Source organism: Littorina saxatilis, linkage group LG3 (genome assembly GCF_037325665.1).
Source record: "Littorina saxatilis isolate snail1 linkage group LG3, US_GU_Lsax_2.0, whole genome shotgun sequence".
Lineage (NCBI taxonomy): Eukaryota > Metazoa > Mollusca > Gastropoda > Littorinimorpha > Littorinidae > Littorina > Littorina saxatilis.
The window spans coordinates 26686859-26704475 of NC_090247.1; the positions used below are offsets into that span (position 1 = coordinate 26686859).

The 17617-nt window shown below is 41.2% G+C and overlaps 1 protein-coding gene across 1 annotated transcript in view; it reads left to right on the forward strand.

Annotated features, from left to right (window-relative positions):
- The window catches only part of LOC138962003 (potassium voltage-gated channel subfamily KQT member 1-like), a 53148-nt gene extending 39358 nt beyond the window's left edge, over positions 1 to 13790 (forward strand). The window contains exons 6-15 of the mRNA XM_070333697.1: positions 642 to 738; positions 2072 to 2197; positions 3130 to 3240; positions 3632 to 3727; positions 4653 to 5040; positions 5441 to 5522; positions 8985 to 9060; positions 10304 to 10398; positions 11223 to 11319; positions 11707 to 13790. Of these exons, the coding sequence (XP_070189798.1) occupies positions 642 to 738; positions 2072 to 2197; positions 3130 to 3240; positions 3632 to 3727; positions 4653 to 5040; positions 5441 to 5522; positions 8985 to 9060; positions 10304 to 10398; positions 11223 to 11319; positions 11707 to 11817 (1279 nt within the window). The 3' untranslated portion in view covers positions 11818 to 13790. The remainder of the gene's footprint in view (positions 1 to 641; positions 739 to 2071; positions 2198 to 3129; positions 3241 to 3631; positions 3728 to 4652; positions 5041 to 5440; positions 5523 to 8984; positions 9061 to 10303; positions 10399 to 11222; positions 11320 to 11706) is intronic.
- The last annotated feature ends 3827 nt before the right edge of the window (positions 13791 to 17617 follow it).

A 17617-nucleotide genomic window follows, 5' to 3' on the forward strand; every position in this document is an offset into this window, starting at 1 on the left:
ATCCTCTATTCGTCAAGGTGTTCGTGATCGTGAAAACAAAAATCAAGGTAACTGTGATCGTGAAAGCTAAAATGTCCCTTCCCGTGATCGTCATGATACCCCCCCCCCCCCCCCCTTTGGGGCCCTCAACTTATATGCAGACCTGCTAGTTCCTTCTCCCCGTTTGTGTGTACACGCATGCATAAGACCAAGTGCGCACAAGAAAAAATCCTGTAATCCATGTCAGAGATCGGTGGGTTACAGAAACACGAAACTGCCAAGCATGCATCCCCCAAAAGCGGCGTAGGGCTGCTTGAACGGTGGGGTAAAAACGGTTAGGCCAAAAAAAAAATAGTCTGTTTACGGTAACCCGACCGACCCTATTTTGTTCGCGCGACCCTAGACTTTTTTTTGGCATTTGGGGAAAACAAAAAACAAAAACAAAAAAAAACCCGTAAAAATATGGTTTTTTGAGAAGAAAAAAAAAAAATTCCCGACCTACCGACCCTATTTTTTGGGCCTATGTTACCGTAAACAGACCTCTTTTTTTTGGCCTTATACGCGTAAAAACCGTGGGAGTTTTAGCCCATAAACGAAGAAGAAGAAGAAGAAGCTTGCTAGCCTTTGTTTCTCAGATGATGACGTACCTTTCATGTCCACAGAGGTGTGCGGTTCCTGCAGATTCTACGCATGCTGCACGTAGACAGACAGGGCGGCACGTGGCGACTGCTGGGCTCCGTTGTGTATATACATAGGCAGGTATGTATGCATACAATACGTATACCCTGGAATATATGGGAACGTACAATAAATATACCGTGGAATGCGAGGTTGTTAAAAGACATGGGGTTGTGTAGGGGGCGGGTGTTGGGGCCGGGTGGGGGGTGGGTGTTTTATGAGGGGGGAGGGGGGGGGGGAGAGGAGGCAAGGAGGCTGTTGAAAGACATGAGGTTGTGGAGGCGGCGGGTCAGTTGTAGGGCCGGACGGGGTTTTTTTTCTTCTTTTTTTTCTTCTGCAGGTTATGTTGAGCGTGTCTGTGGTTTGGAATATATTTAGTGTCTCTGCTTATGTGTGTGGTGATTGCTCACTTCAAAAAGAAACATCAAGTTTGTGAATTCCATACCAGTAATACAGACAAGCATAAAAAGATGAACCATAGACTAAACAAAGTATGGCGAAAAGAAGTAACAAAAGCACCTGTGGATACATTTTACAGAAAAAGACAAACGACGAACAAATAACCACAAAAACAAAAAACAAGACAAAAAAAGAATTTAACAACAACAAACATTTTTCTATATCTCCCTAAAATATTACTTGAGTTGCAATGTGTTTTTACCTTGAACCAAAAAAAAAACACCAAAGAAGAAAGACAACAGGCGAAAAGAAAACCTTCTAACTTGGATAATAAAAATAAAAAAATGTCCTCAGTGAAAAAAGTGGTTATATTGCTTCCACTCTGACACGAACTGTATATAACGTCCATCTATTTTGCGTTGATATTTTTCTGCCTCAAACCAATTTTTCACGTAATTTACAAAGGCTTGGACAGTAGGTTCTCTCCCTTGTAATTTTGCCCAAAAAATAGTGTATTTAGCCATCAAAATCATTGAATCCAAAATTCTGTCTGAATACCAATTAATCTTTACACCACATATAATTAGCTCTAACGAGAACTGCACTCCATAACAGTGGGCAAAATTTGTAGTTAACCATGTAAGTACATCAGACCAATAATCCTGAATCTTTACACACTGCCATAACATGTGAGATATTGTTTCTTCTGCTTGATTACATAACGGACATAATGGCGTATCAACTAATTTCCGCAAAAACAGGAAACGTCCTGTTGGTAACATTCTGTACAAAATTTAGTATTGGAACCAGCGGAGCTTCTGGTCAGTTGTAACCGGACGGTTATTAGTTTCTTTTTTATGTTAACTGCTTACCCCCCCCCCCCCCCTTACCCTAATCATTAGTTTAGTAATCATGTGCATTTCTTTGTTCCACTCTTTAACATACAATCCGTATCATATCAGACACATCAATTGGTGCAAATGACTGTGTGAATTGAATGTTCGTGTGTGTGCAGGAATTGATTACCACACTGTACATAGGGTTTCTAGGCCTCATCTTTTCCTCATACTTCGTCTACCTCGCCGAGAAAGACAACGGGGAGGACTTCACCAGCTATGCAGACGCCCTCTGGTGGGGCGTGGTAAGTGCTATTTATTTTATAGTAAAAAAAAAATATTTATAGTTTTGAGGGAAGAAGAACGAACGTACTAAAACCATGTACAGTCAAGTCAGGGGAGGTAAGCATGGTTCGTATTACAACGTGCTGAAAACGTGGTTGCAGTTCTTTGTGCATTGTCCGTTTCTGTCCTTTCTTTCTTTCTTCCTTTTTTTTTTTTACAAGGGAAGAGGAGGTATTTTTCTATCTTTTTTCATTTGCACTTTCTTTCTGTAGTGGTTTTTTTAATTATAATTTAGAAATGTAAATGGAATCTTGTATAAGTATAAATTATATGAATTATGCATTCAGCAATACGATGGCTCAGTGCTGCTTCTATTCCATTCAAATCTCACTCACTGACTGTGATGATTTTTTTTTGCTTAACGCCCAGCCGACCACGAAGGGCCATATCAGGGCGGTGCTGCTTTGACATATAACGTGCGCCACACACAAGACAGAAGTCGCAGCACAGGCTTCATGTCTCACCCAGTCATATTATTCTGACACCGGACCAACCAGTCCTAGCACTAACCCCATAAGACCAGACGCCAGGCGGAGCAGCCACTAGATTGCCAATTTTAAAGTCTTAGGTATGACCCGGCCGGGGTTCGAACCCACGACCTCCCGATCACGGGGCGGACGCCTTACCACTAGGCCAACTGTGCCGATCTGTGATGATTGATGAATTGAAGTTTCGATTGATTCGTTCATTTATTCCTTTTTTCCTTCATTCATTTTGTTAATTGATTGTTTGAATCCTTCTGTAACTCTTTATTTCTTCCTGTGTGTTTTTTATTCTACATTTAATTTCAGAATCAACCCTTTCCTTGTCCAAACTTTCAATTATTTATCCATTAAAGGATATGATTCTTCTCTTGTTTATAATTTAATTATTTGCTAATTGTCTGTTTCAGATTACAGTCACAACAATAGGATATGGGGACACAGTGCCCAAAACATGGATGGGGAGAATCGTCGCTTCCTGTTTCTCAGTCTTCGCCATTTCATTTTTTGCCCTCCCAGCGGTAAGTCGGTTTGTGTGTCTCTGTCTCTCTGTGTCTGTCCATTAGTCTATGTCTCTGTCTCTTTCTGTCTGTCCATCAGTCTCTGTCTCTGTCTCTGTCTCTATTATCTCTCTCTCTCTCTCTCCCTCTCTCTCTCTCTCTCTCTCTCTCTCTCTCTCTCTCTCTCTCTCTCTCTCTCTCGTATATATGTCTGTTTCTGTGTCTGTGTTTCAATGTCCGTTTGTGTGAGTTGCAGAATTAAATGCTGTCAAATGTTAAAACAGTTTCTTAGAACTTACCAGTATTTATTGACAGACGATCAATTTAAGTTGATTGTTATGATCGTTTCCTATGAGACCCGAATTGCTAAGTTAATTCATGAATTTAATCTCATATGTTGCTCGTATTACAGGGTATTCTGGGATCAGGGTTTGCCCTCAAAGTTCAACAGAAACAGAGACAGAAACACTTCAACAGACAGATTCCTACGGCGGCTTCCCTTATACAGGTAAGCTATGCATCTGTAGCTGTCTCTCGAGTGTTTATGGAGATGTCACGCAGTAGATCCGTCGTGCAACTCGTCACCGAAGTGGAAGATCCACGTAAAACCACTCTCTGCGCACCTCCAATTTTTAAATTGTCATGAGTTTTCTTCTTTTTTTTCATAATTTTCCAGAACTTTCCATCAGTTCTTCCCTAATATTCCCGAAGACTTGTTTAATTTTTTTTCTTTTTTTTTCTTTACTCTTATCTTCCAGTGTTTATGGAGATGTCACGCAGCAGACCCGCCGTTCAACTCCACAGCCACGTTGAAGATCCACATACAAGAGAAAAAACACTCTCTGCGCACCTCCAGTGTATAAATATTGGGTGTTTTTTTTCATTTTGTCTTCACTCTCGTCTTCCAGTGTTTATGGACATGTCTCGCAGCATACCGGTCGTTTAACTCAACAGCCACGTGGAAGATCACCATACAAGAGAAGAACCACTCTCTGAGCACCACCAATGTATAGAGAGTCTATTTTATTTCATATTTTTCATAAGTTTTCAGATTTTCCAGAATTTTCCAAAAATTTTCATTATTTGTTTTTCTTAACTCTCGTCTTCCAGTGTTTATGGAGATGTCACACAGCAAACCCGTCGTTTAACTCAACAGTCACATGGAAGATCAACATACAGGAGAAGAACCACTCTCTGAGCACCTCCAGTGTATAAATTGTCAATTTTTTTCTCATATTTTTCATGAGTTTTCAGATTTTCCGGAATTGTCCATTAGTTCTCATTAACAGTCCCGTGGATTTTCTTTAATTTTCCACTATATGTTTTCGTTACTTTCGTCAACCAGTCTTTATGAAGATGTCACACAGCAGTTTTACAAAATTGTTCTGTACATTTTCAGAATTTTTTTTCTCACAACTATTTGTGTTTTACAGTGTTTATGGAGATGCCACGCAGCAGACCCGTCGTTCAACTCCACAGCCACGTGGAAGATCCACATACAGGAGAAAAGCCATAAGAGCCACTCCATCCCCACTTCCAACTCCTCCTCCACCCTCTCCCGCATGGCGCGCAAGGCCAGTCTGCTCAAGAAGCGCATAAACAAGGGCTCTAACAGCAATGCCAACAACCTGGAGCGGCAGGAAAGCATGCTATCGCTAAGCGGCGCTGACGTTATAAAAGGCCCTGGTAAGTTTGAACATGGGGGGAGGGATGGGGTGCTGAGGAAGCGCACTAACAAGGGCTCCAACAGCAATGCCAACAACCTGGAGAGGCAGGAAAGCATGCTATCGCTGAGCGGCGCTGACGTTATTAAAGGCCCCGGTAAGTTTGAACATGGGGGGGAGGGGTGGGGTGGGAGGGGAGGGGGGGGGGTTGGGTAGAGTGAGATGACGCAGTTGGTGGGGATACATCGTTAATTTGAGAAAAGAGAATCAAAAAATGTGTGAGAGTTGCAAAACTATACAAGATATATTTTTTGTTTAGACCAGGTAAATCTGCAATTACTGTTTGTTTTTTTACATTTGTTTATACTAATAATAAACTCTACAAAGGAGTCAGTCGGGATGTCAATTTTGGGTATGTGTGCAAGTGAAGGAGTGACCTTTATCTCATGTAAAATCCTGGCTAGATCTGAGATGGTAATTCGAATTGTTTACTCGAGAAGAACTGTGACTAATATTATTACATTTAAGTCAATATTTTGTATTCTTTGTCGTAACAGTGACGCCATCTAAACGCATGTCAGTGGACATTGAGAATTCTTGCGATGATGACTATGACGACACGATATATAAACCAGAACAGTAAGTTTGTGACACAGTTGTTTGTTCTTTTCTTCGTTTGCTTGCCGGGGTGTTGTAGTGGTTAGAGTGCTTGCCGGGGTGTTGTAGTGGTTAGAGTGCTTGCCGGGGTGTTGTGGTGATTAGAGTGCTTGCCGGGGTGTTGTAGTGGTTAGAGTGCTTGCCGGGGTGTTGTAGTGGTTAGAGTGCTTGCCAGGGTGTTGTAGTGGTTAGAGTGCTTGCCGGGGTGTTGTAGTGGTTAGAGTGCTTGCCAGGGTGTTGTAGTGGTTAGAGTGCTTGCCGGGGTGTTGTAGTGGTTAGAGTGCTTGCCAGGGTGTTGTAGTGGTTAGAGTGCTTGCCGGGGTGTTGTAGTGGTTAGAGTGCTTGCCAGGGTGTTGTAGTGGTTAGAGTGCTTGCCAGGGTGTTGTAGTGGTTAGAGTGCTTGCCAGGGTGTTGTAGTGGTTAGAGTGCTTGCCGGGGTGTTGTAGTGGTTAGAGTGCTTGCCAGGGTGTTGTAGTGGTTAGAGTGCTTGCCGGGGTGTTGTAGTGGTTAGAGTGCTTGCCGGGGTGTTGTAGTGGTTAGAGTGCTTGCCGGGGTGTTGTAGTGGTTAGAGTGGTTGCAGGGGTGTTGTAGTGGTTAGAGTGCTTGCCGGGGTGTTGTGGTGGTTAGAGTGGTTGCCGGGGTGTTGAAGTGGTTAGAGTGGTTGCCGGGGTGTTGTAGTGGTTAGAGTGCTTGCAGGGGTGTTGTAGTGGTTAGAGTGCTTGCCGGGGTGTTGTAGTGGTTAGAGTGCTTGCCAGGGTGTTGTAGTGGTTAGAGTGCTTGCCGGGGTGTTGTAGTGGTTAGAGTGGTTGCCGGGGTGTTAATGTTGTAGTGGTTAGAGTGCTTGCCGGGGTGTTGTAGTGGTTAGAGTGGTTGCCGGGGTGTTGAAGTGGTTAGAGTGCTTGCCGGGGTGTTGTAGTGGTTAGAGTGCTTGCCAGGGTGTTGTAGTGGTTAGAGTGCTTGCCGGGGTGTTGTAGTGGTTAGAATGCTTGCCAGGGTGTTGTACTGACACTGGTTAGAGTGGTTGCCGGGGTGTTGTAGTGGTCAGAGTGGTGGTCTCTTACGTTGGAGTTCGGGGATCAATCCCCTCTCGGGGTGAATACAAATAACCAAGCGCTCTATGTACATGACCCTGTTTAAGGCCGGGGAAGGCGAAGGCAGCCAGGGAATTTGATGGTTATGGTACTACCTTTACCTTTTTGCTTGCTTGTTTGCTTGCGTGTACATGTGTTTGTTTAGTCGGTTGGTTTATTGGTTACAATATTCTAACAACAAAAATGAATTTGCCCCCCCCCCCCCCCCTTTTTACATTTAGTCAAGTTATGACTAAATGTTTTAACATAGAAGTGGGAATCGAGACGAGGGTCTTGGTGTATGTGTGTGTGTGTGTGTGTGTGTGTGTGTGTGTGTGTGTGTGTGTGTGTGTGTGTGTGTGTGTGTGTGTCTGTGTGTCTGTGTGTGTCTGTGTCTGTGTGTCTGTGCGTGTGTGTGTGTAGAGCGATTCAGAGTAAACTACTGGACTGATCTTGATGAAATTTTACATGAGAGTTCCTGGGTATGGTATCCCCAGACGTTTTTTTCTTTTTTTCGATAAATGTCTTTTATGACGTCATATCCGGCTTTTTGTAAAAGTTGAGGCGGCACTGTCACACCTTCATTTTTCGATCAAATTGATTGACATTTTGGCCAAGCAATTTTCGACTTGCATTTGAGCATGTAGGCTTAAAAATTAATTAATGACTTTGGTCATTAAAAATCTGAAAATTGTAATTAAAATTATTTTTTTATAAAACGATCCAAAATTACTTTTATTTTATTCTTCATCATGTTCTGATTCCAAAAACATATAAATATGTTATATTCGGATTAAAAACAAGCTCTGAAAATTAAAAATATAAAAATTATGATTAAAATTAAAGTTCCGAAATCGTTTTAAAAACAATTTCATCTTATTCCTTGTCGGTTCCTGATTCCAAAAACTTATAGATATGATATGTTTGGATAAAAAACACGCTCAGAAAGTTAAAACGAAGAGAGGTACAGTAAAGCGTGCTATGCAGCACAGCGCAACCGCTACCGCGCTAAACATGTACAGGCTCGTCACTTTCACTGCCTTTTGCACCAGCGGCGGACTACGTTCAGTTTCATTCTGTGAGTTCCACAGCTTGACTAAATGTAGTAATTTCGCCTTACGCGACTTGTTTTCCTTTTCTTTGGTGAAGGGAGGGGGGGATGGAGGGGGGGGGGGGGGTTCCTCCGTTACGGCATGGCACTGTTTTCCTCTAGATCTATTATAATTGTTTATGGTTGCTGTCTCATCTTCCCTTTTTACATTTAGTCAAGTTTTGACTAAATGTTTTAACATAGAGGGGGAATCGAGACGAGGGTCGTGGTGTATGTGTGTGTGTGTGTGTGTGTGTGTGTGTGTGTGTGTGTGTGTGTGTGTGTGTGTGTGTGTGTGTGTGTGTGTGTGTCTGTCTGTCTGTCTGTCTGTCTGTCTGTCTGTCTGTCTGTCTGTGCGTGTGTGTGTGTGTGTAGAGCGATCCAGACCAAACTACTGGACCGATCTTTATTAATTTTTACATGAGAGTTCCTGGGAATGATATCCCCGGACTTTTTTTATTTTTTTCGATAATTACTTTTGATGACGTCATATCCGGGTTTTTGTATCCGGCACTGTCACACCATCATTTTTCAATCAAATTGATTGAAATGTTTGTAAAACAATCTTCGACGAAGACCGGACTTTGGTATTGCATTTCAGCTGGGTGGTTTAAAAATTAATTGATGACTTTGGTCATTCAAAATCTGAAAATTGTAATTAAATTATGTTTTTATAAAACGATCCAAAATTACGTTTATCTTATTCTTCATCATTTTATGATTCCTACAACATATAAATATGTTATATTTGGATTAAAAACAAGCTCTGAAAATTAAAAATATAAAAATTATGATTAAAAGTAAATTTCCGAAATCGATTTAAAAAGAATTTCATCTTATTCCTTGTCGGTTCCTTATTCCAAAAACATATAGATATTATATGTTTGGATTAAAAACACGCTCAGAAAGTTAAAACGAAGAGTTACAGAAAAGCGTGCTATGCAGCACAGCAAAACCACTACCGCGCAAAACACTCGTCAGTTTCACTGCGTTTTGCACGAGCGGCGGACTACGGTCATTGTGGAAAAAAAGTTCAGTTTCATTCTGTGAGTTCCACAGCTTGACTAAATGTAGTAATTTCGCCTTACGCGACTTGTTTGCATTGCCGTTGGTTGTATATTGATTGTTTATTGTTATAGGGTGGAAGAAAGAGGGGGGTGGCGGTTGGAGGAACTCTTGTTAGAACATGATTATGTGAAACGTAATTTGAAATGTTATAGTTTTATTAAGTTGTTTTTAATCCACTACAACGCATGGGTAACATCTCTTTTTTTTAATTTTCAGACTTACAGATGGACATAAGCTGCTGATTCGAGTCATAAGAAAAATCAAATTCTTCGTTGCAAGAAGAAAATTCGCGGTAATCTTTTTATTTGCTTTTACCACTTGAAAAAAAATCATCTCATCTTTCCTCCGTCTTTCCAATATGAAATATATGTCAAGCCTGGCATTACCCTGTGAATAGCGTTGTTGGCCATACAAGGGGTTTCTCAATGTAGTTCATAAGCCATTTGGTAGAACGGGGGACTTGTCAATTATTTGAAGAAGAAGTATAGCAAATGTCATTAGTCTCGATTGCTACCACTGAAGGATACCACGATGGGAAATGAAATTGGTAATATTTGTGTCATAAAGTCTATGACTTGCTGTAGCTGTAAATGTTATTAACTGTGACATAGACTTATGACTTGTTAAAACTTGTAAGTGTTATGAATTGTGTCATGAAGTTATGACTAGTTATTATTGTAAGAGTTATCAGTTGTGTCATGAGATTATGACTAGTTGTAACTGTAAGAGTTATCAGTTGTGTCATGAGATTATGACTAGTTGTAACTGTAAGAGTTATCAGTTGTGTCATGAGATTGTGACTAGTTGTAACTGTAAGAGTTATCAGTTGTGTCATGAGATTATGACTAGTTGTAACTGTAAGAGTTATCAGTTGTGTCATGAGATTATGACTAGTTGTAACTGTAAGAGTTATCAGTTGTGTCATGAGCTAATGACTAGTTGTAACTGTAAGAGTTATCAGTTGTGTCATGAGATTATGACTAGTTGTAACTGTAAGAGTTATCAGTTGTGTCATGAGATTATGACTAGTTGTAACTGTAAGAGTTATCAGTTGTGTCATGAGATTATGACTAGTTGTAACTGTAAGAGTTATCAGTTGTGTCATGAGATTATGACTAGTTGTAACTGTAAGAGTTATCAGTTGTGTCATTAGATTATGACTAGTTGTAACTGTAAGAGTTATCAGTTGTGTCATGAGATTATGACTAGTTGTAACTGTAAGAGTTAAGTAATTGGGTCGTAAAATTGTGACTTTGCATAACTGTAGGTTGTATTAATTAATTGTGTCGTGAAATTATATTTTTCCTAAATGTAAGTGTTTTTAAGTGTGTCATGAAATTATGACTGTTCATAACTGTAAGTGTTATTAATCGTGTCGTGAAATTATGATTAGTTGTAACTGTAAGAGTTATTAACTGTGTCATGAAATTATGACTGGTGGTAACTGTAAGCGTTATTAAGTTTGTCGTGAAAATACGACTAGTCTAACAATAAGTGTTATCAGTTGTGTGAACATGTTCATTTTGCACGTGCAGCAAGCGCGCAAGCCGTACGACGTGCGTGACGTGATAGAACAGTACTCTCAGGGTCACCTCAACATGATGGTCAGGATCAAAGAACTCCAACGAAGGTAAAGCTACGTCTATCATCGTGAGTTCGTCAGGTAAAACACTGCCAATGATAATGATGGATCTACTGTCAAAGCCAAAGTCCTTCCCGTGTAAACGATTCGCCATCTAATGATAATGGTTGTGCTGTAGAGCCGTTCGTTAGAAACCTTCTGGACCGATCTTCATGAAACTGTACATACTAATTCTTCCAGATGATATTCCCAGGCAATTGTTTTCATTGTTTTAATAAATCTCTTTGATGACGTCATACCCGTCTTTTAAAATGTAAAGTAATGTCTGTGATAGTGTATTCGTGGAGTAAAACAATGCTAATGATGATGGTGGTGCTACTGTCAAAGTCCTTTCCGTGGAAATGACTCGTTTCACCATCTCACATTTTGCCAGGCTTTTACGGGGGATAACACTGTTCTTCCACTTGAACACACACCAAACATCAAAGCGCATACACTTTTTTCCTACCGCAACACGGTGGCCTAGTGGTAAGGCGTCCGCCCAGTGAGCGGGAGGTCGTGGGTTCGAACCCCGGCCGAGTCATACCTAAGACTTTAAAATTGGCAATCTAGTGGCTGCTCCGCCTGGCGTCTGGCATTATGGGGTTAGTGCTGGGACTGGTTGGTCCGGTGTCAGAATAATGTGACTGGGTGAGACATGAAGCCTGTGCTGCGACTTCTGTCTTGTGTGTGGCGCACGTTAAATGTCAAAGCAGCACCGCCCTGATATCACCCTTCGTGGTGGACTGGGCGTTAAGCAAACAAACAAACAAACACTTTTTTCCTCATGTCTGTACATATTCCATCCACTGTTCTATTGTGTGTGTTACCAGGCTGGACCAGACTCTGGGCAAACCAGCATATCAAGGAAACACACGGGATCGGGAGCGGACCACGCTATGTGCCCGGGTGGCCAGGGTGGAATCTCAGGTTTGTGGAACGGTTGCATTTATGAGCAGTTTTCTTTTTTGACCCTACATCTCACACGAAGTGTACTTTGTACACACTACATACCATGGTCTCTCGCCCACAATATAATTATGGAACAATAAAATGGATTTTAACTGGTAGACAATACCAGTATCGTAACAGTAAGACGCTAATTGAATCATCCTATAACCAAAGAGTCCTAATACTACCTTTTGGGGGGCTTTCCCCGCATAACTTTTTTTTTTGCTTTTGTTTTATTTATTTTTTATATATATTTTTTTTTTCGTTGCTCTTTGTTTAAGCCGATCCTTTGGGAATTTATTCTGGCATTGTTTACCCAGAAACTTTATTACACAAATCTAATCCAGTTTCTTTCTTTTTTTTCAGGTCAGTAAGATGGATGTGAAGCTTGACCAGGCGTTGATTTTGCTGAACATGATAGCCACTCAAAAAGACGCCAGTCGTCAGAACAGTATCGAAACCACAGACTTATCCTAATATTCGTCTCAGAATTATTTCAGACTCCAGACTTCTATGTGTGTGTACGTGATTCGTTGGTTGGACATATCCCGTAAACGAATCCACCGACTCATTCTAGTATTCGTCTCAGGATTATTTCAGACGCCTGATTTCTGCATGTGTGTGTGTGATTGGCAAGTCTTGCAAACGAATCCAGACATTGTAGCGTCGTCTGCTTGGAGGCAGCGTGATTCCATTGATGTGTGTGTGTGTGTGTGTTTAATACTTTATGGAAGAGAAAGACTACAAATATTTTGATATTTTGATATCATCTGCATGGAGGCGGCGTGATGTCCTAGATGTGTGTGTGTGTGTGTGTGTGTGTGTGTTCAGGATTTGTTTGTGAGAGAGAAACAAACGACGAATGCTAACAATAAATGTTGGACTGGAAGGCAGCTTGATACTGCTCCAGACCGCCATATTATGCTGGTACAGGACTTGGACTCTGTGCTGGATGGATTGTTTACGTCTGCGCAGAGATGACTGTTGCAGTTTTCTTCTACTACAACAATTTGTGGTTTAATTCAAGAACACTGCCCCAAATTTGTCATCAATCCGTTATTTGGTTATTTCCCCTGAACACTGTGCAAATGCAATTTAATTGAATTGGATTCTAAAGTCAAAATTACCGCTTTTCACCACAATTATGCCACAGTTTCAACACACTGCCACGGTTCTCTATGCCTGTAAAGTTTGTACCTAGCAACAGCTTCTTTAAATCTGGGACACTGTTCTTGAATTTAACCCGACGTGTACTACACCATGCAGGTGGAATTCCATACAACCGTGTGATAATGATGAACTAAGACGTCTACAAGAGTCTTCTTGTGTTTCTGTTCTGTTTGGAGGCAGCCAGATTCTGTGAGTGTTTCTTTAAGAAAGCGTCAAGTCCATGGATAATTAATAGTACTTATCTTGTCATGGGATGAGGACGTATTGAAAGATGTACCCCTTGGACTTTAACTGCGGGGACAAGTCGATGTGGTGTGCGTGTGTAGAGCAGACGAATGGGTAGGATGGAAACAAAATACCTACAGACATATCCTAGATTTTGTCCAGGCAGTTGTGTTGTGTGAGCAATGTGAGATTCTTTTGGGAATTCTTCATGTTTGTATTCCTTGTGGAGGTATCTGAAGTTTGGGACAGAAAGAGAGAGAGGGTGAATGGGAAAGAGAGAGGGTGCGTACGTACGTGCGTGAGTATACATAAACTCACGTGCGTGTATGTATGTGATATGTGATTGACACTAACTTTCTTCATAAGCTGGTTGCATGTGTTTTTAATTAAGGCGATGTGTGGCAGTAAAATTAAACTTGGAGAATACATGGAATAACCTAGTTTTCTTGGTATTTATTGAAGTGACTTATAACAATGAATGAACAATTTGTAAATATTAATGTACACAGATCGGCGTTGCTATGGAAACAGCCGCCATATTGGATTTCTAGGAAACGGTTTTACAGCGACATCATACATCAGAAATGCATGATATTTGGCACAAAGATACACATGACTTTTATCTACAATCATATAGAACGGTAGTTTTACTAAAGACTACAGTTGAATTTATATTAATTTTTGTAATAAGGATTAATGAATTTCTAACCGAATATTCATTAATCCTTGTGTGACTTGGAATAATAGGCCGTGAAAAGTAGGATATGCGCCAAAATGGCTGCGATCTGCTGGTCGATGTGAATGCGTGATGTACTGTGTACAAAATTTCATCTCACACGGCATAAATAGATCCCTGCGCCTTGAGTCCGAGTCTGGAGATACGCGCGCGATATAAGACTTCATATACCGTAAAATCCCTAGCAAACGCCCAGTATCTAGCAAACGCCAACCCCCCACTTCTGGGCAAAAGTTGTGCAGAGGGGTCAATACCTAGCAAACTCCCACCCCGGTTTAATTTTTTATTTTTAATGTTGCCTCCTTTATCTACGATTTGTGCACACTATTCGATGGTTCGCCTTTTGGGGGGGGGGTGGGGAAGGGGGGGGGTGGGGACGGGGGGTGAGGATAACATTACGTCATGTCTTTAAGTGACGTCGTTCAGTGGCGTCTTTTCTTGAGTGACTTTGAAGGACTACCATGAGCCCACGATAATCAACCCTACCTGACGCGTGTTTCTTTCAGGCGAGATATTCTATCCGCTAGCCGCTCGCGGGACTAGGAGGCAAGAGTGTGTATAAAAACCGTTTGATGGCTAGCTACGTAAGAATTAAACACCATTGGTTTATACCGAAAAGGCCGTCTGCACTGGTCGGTAAACAGCCAACCGCAGGGTGGCCGCCCTGTTTTCTCGCCAAGCGAGCAAGCCCAAAGCTACTTAGCGTTCGAGGCAAGAATCCTAGCGTCCCTCGCGGCGAGAGTTGCCCAAGAAACAGTACTTCCTCGCCCCATTCGCCAATCACGCCTATTCTCGCCTGTAAGAAACGGGGGACAGATCTCCAAACAAGAGAACAAAATGTGTTTGTGAGAATTAGAAGAATCAAGGTCACTTGTGTGGTTTTTTTTCTATCACAGAACGTTGATCTGTAACTGTGTACACAAACGGTGTGTTTATTTTTCATTAAAGGCACAGTAAGCCTCCCGTAAACCATCACAGAGCTCCCCGAGCGTCTAAATACAGTACAAGCATACTTCCATTTGAACGCTCACCGAACGGGAACATCCTGGCTGCTTTCTGTCGAGCGTGAGACATTTTCAAAGAATTTATTTTCGTAGACTTGTTCCGTTAACAACAACGGCGCCTCGTTTTTGCGCTAGACCTAACTTTTAAAATCTAAATAATAAATTGACAGCTTGTTACACAAACATTCTTTAATCATAAAAGAATTCGTTTTTCATCAAGACAAGATCAGAACAATTCGAAGTTGTGAAAGTTTAAAAAAAGAAAAGCCCGGAAGCAGGGTCACGCAAGGGTCGTAGCAGACGACGGCCGGTTTATCAGTGCAAATCGCCGTTCCTCTCAACAGTCAAAAGCCATCGCTAGAGTTCTTGTGAACCACAGCCGTTGTTTCGTGCATAAAAAAAACGTGCTATTGTAGATAAGCTCACGTCGAGTCGCATTCAAATGACTAACTATGACGACTGCATTGTGAAAAGGGAAAACTGGATCACACGGGTTCAAGATGGCTCAGGGGTAAGATAAACCACGCAAAAATAAATTCTTTGAAAATTGTTCACTCTTTACGGAGGGCACCTAGGATGTTCTCAATTGGTGAGTGTTTAAATGAAATGGTGTTTGTACTGTGTGTAAAAGCCTGACCGTATCTGTGATGGTTTACGGGAGGCTTACTCTGCCTTTAAGATTGCATAAATCACATGGTTGTATCACCTTTTTTTCGTGAAAATGTGATGACACGTTATCTTGCAAAGGGGTTTATACCTAGCAAACGCCCACCCCCTACTTTTACCCAAAATCTGTGCGGAGGGGGGGGGGGGGGGGTGGGCGTTTGCTAGGGATTTTACGGTAAATAAAAATAATCCTTATTTCAAAAATTAATATAAAATCAATTGTAGTCTTTTCTCAAAAAATCGTTCTTTCATTATTGTAGATAAAAGGCATGTGTATCTTTGTGCCAAATATTAAGCATTTCTGATGTATGATGTTGCTGTAAAACCGTTTCCTAGAAATCCAATATGGCGCTGTTTAAGCCAGTTTCCATAGCAACTATATATATAGGTCCTGTAGTATTCACATATTTTTCATTTCTTTTCATAAGTCACTTCAATAACTACCCAGAAAACTAAGTTATTCCATGTATTCTCCAAGTTTAATGTTGGTGATTTTAGTGCCGCACATCGCCTTAAGTCACACAAGTTCAGCATCACCGCTCCTATTTAACAGCGAGTGCCTACAACCATGACTTCGTATGAGCTATCGACTTCCAGCACTGACGAACCTAATTCTCACCGTTGTTATTACATGTGATTAATATTGCAAAGGAACCTTGTCTTGTATGCGGATTTCACAGTGTTATTTTCTAGTGTCAACGCAGTTTGATCACGCTATAGCTAATGTGTGCATGAGTTGTTAATGCGAAAGAATGTGTACGAGTGCGCCTTGAGTCGCCTTGTGGTGAAATATGTGCGCGTTATAAATTCTCGTATTATTATTATTATTATTATTATTTAAGTTATTGAGACATCCCAGTGCACTAAGGGATTTATAGAGCAAATCGAGAAAATTCATTATTGAACGAAGCGCATAGCGCTGAGTTCAATAATTATTTTCGAGATTTGCTCTATAAATCCCTTAGTGCACTGGGATTGTTTCAATAACGATATTGTCAGTACCGCCATAGAAAAAAGAAGATTCCAAGCGCACATTTTGCAACGCGCATTTGAATAGGCATAACTGTGTGGTCAGGTCGTGTACAGTAAAGATCTACTTTTGTGTGGGGTGTCTCAAGTGTGTCGTGCTTTCGTCACACGCATTTTAATTTCTGTTGGTAAATTCCAGTGTAGCGTTAATCTGAACAGTGATGATCTTTCAGAGAGACCTCATTTGAACTCGGAGAAAGGGCTGTGCTCTTCATTATTTGCGATTCGAAACCTCCAGTCGAACTTCGACGGTTGACTGTGCGGAGTGACTCACCTTGAATTGACTCGAAGCCGCGGGACTCGACGGTTCGCACATTTTCAAAACAAATGTGGCATATTTCTCGTGTTGTATCTTCACTCATCGGGGAGTCTGATACTAAATATGAACGGTAAGAATGCTCTGAACCCTACACGTATTATATCCCCATCGTTTTTTCGTTCACATTTGCCCAACATGTTAATTTGCTGAGCGGGGTTTATGTCGTCTGCTAGGGCAATCAAACCACTGCATGCAGTCTGCACTGACTGAGTCTGCACGCACGAGGCACGCTGGTAATAAGTCTTATAATGGTAAGAACGTTCTGAACCCTACACGTTTTCGATTACGATTGTTCTTGCCTTGAAATAATAATTCGGAAACCATTCATTTACTGAACTGATGCAGTCGTATTTCAGTGTAGTCAGTGCGGCTACGTATGACAGAGTCGATCGAGTCAGTCTTCCAAACTGGTCTAGCTGGTACGTTATCGGAATAACACTTGTGTTTTCTGCTAGCGGGTGGGAATTTTATATTAACTCATCATTTGGTAATGTGGATGATAAGCTACATGCCACTAACACGATGAGAAGAATCTATGCAAGTCGGCGAGAATTAGATGAAACACAGCGGCTTGTATTTTTAGATCAGTGGCAGCCGCACTGTGGCACAGGCACATGCAATCTGTCAGAAAAAACCCACTTCTGCTTTAATTGAGAAGCAGGGAATTTATGGTCATTTGGTATTGTGGAAAATATAAGCTACATGTCAGTAATTAATTCTGAGGATGAGAGCACAGTCTTGCTTAGGTAAAGGGCGTAAGAATACGCTCTGTGGAAAAGTTAGCGCACTCCAAGAGTGCGCTAACAGTTTTAGCGCATCGCCATTAGCCAATCAACTGGTTCACATCAGTCATGTGACACCAGTACTTACTCAATCAATCAAACTTACTGACAATTATTATTATTATTATTATTATTATTATTATTATTATTAATGAAATTGAGTTCTGACCTGTTTTCTCAGATGTTCTATTTTAAAGGACTATTGTTTTATCTCTTTTTTTTAAACACCCTACTTTTTAAGACCTGGTTGTCTCCGATTTTTGGAGGTTTTTAGATGGGGGTTGCACTGTATGTCTCCAAAAGCCCGCGCACAGACCTGTGGATGTTGACATTGTCATTCACACAA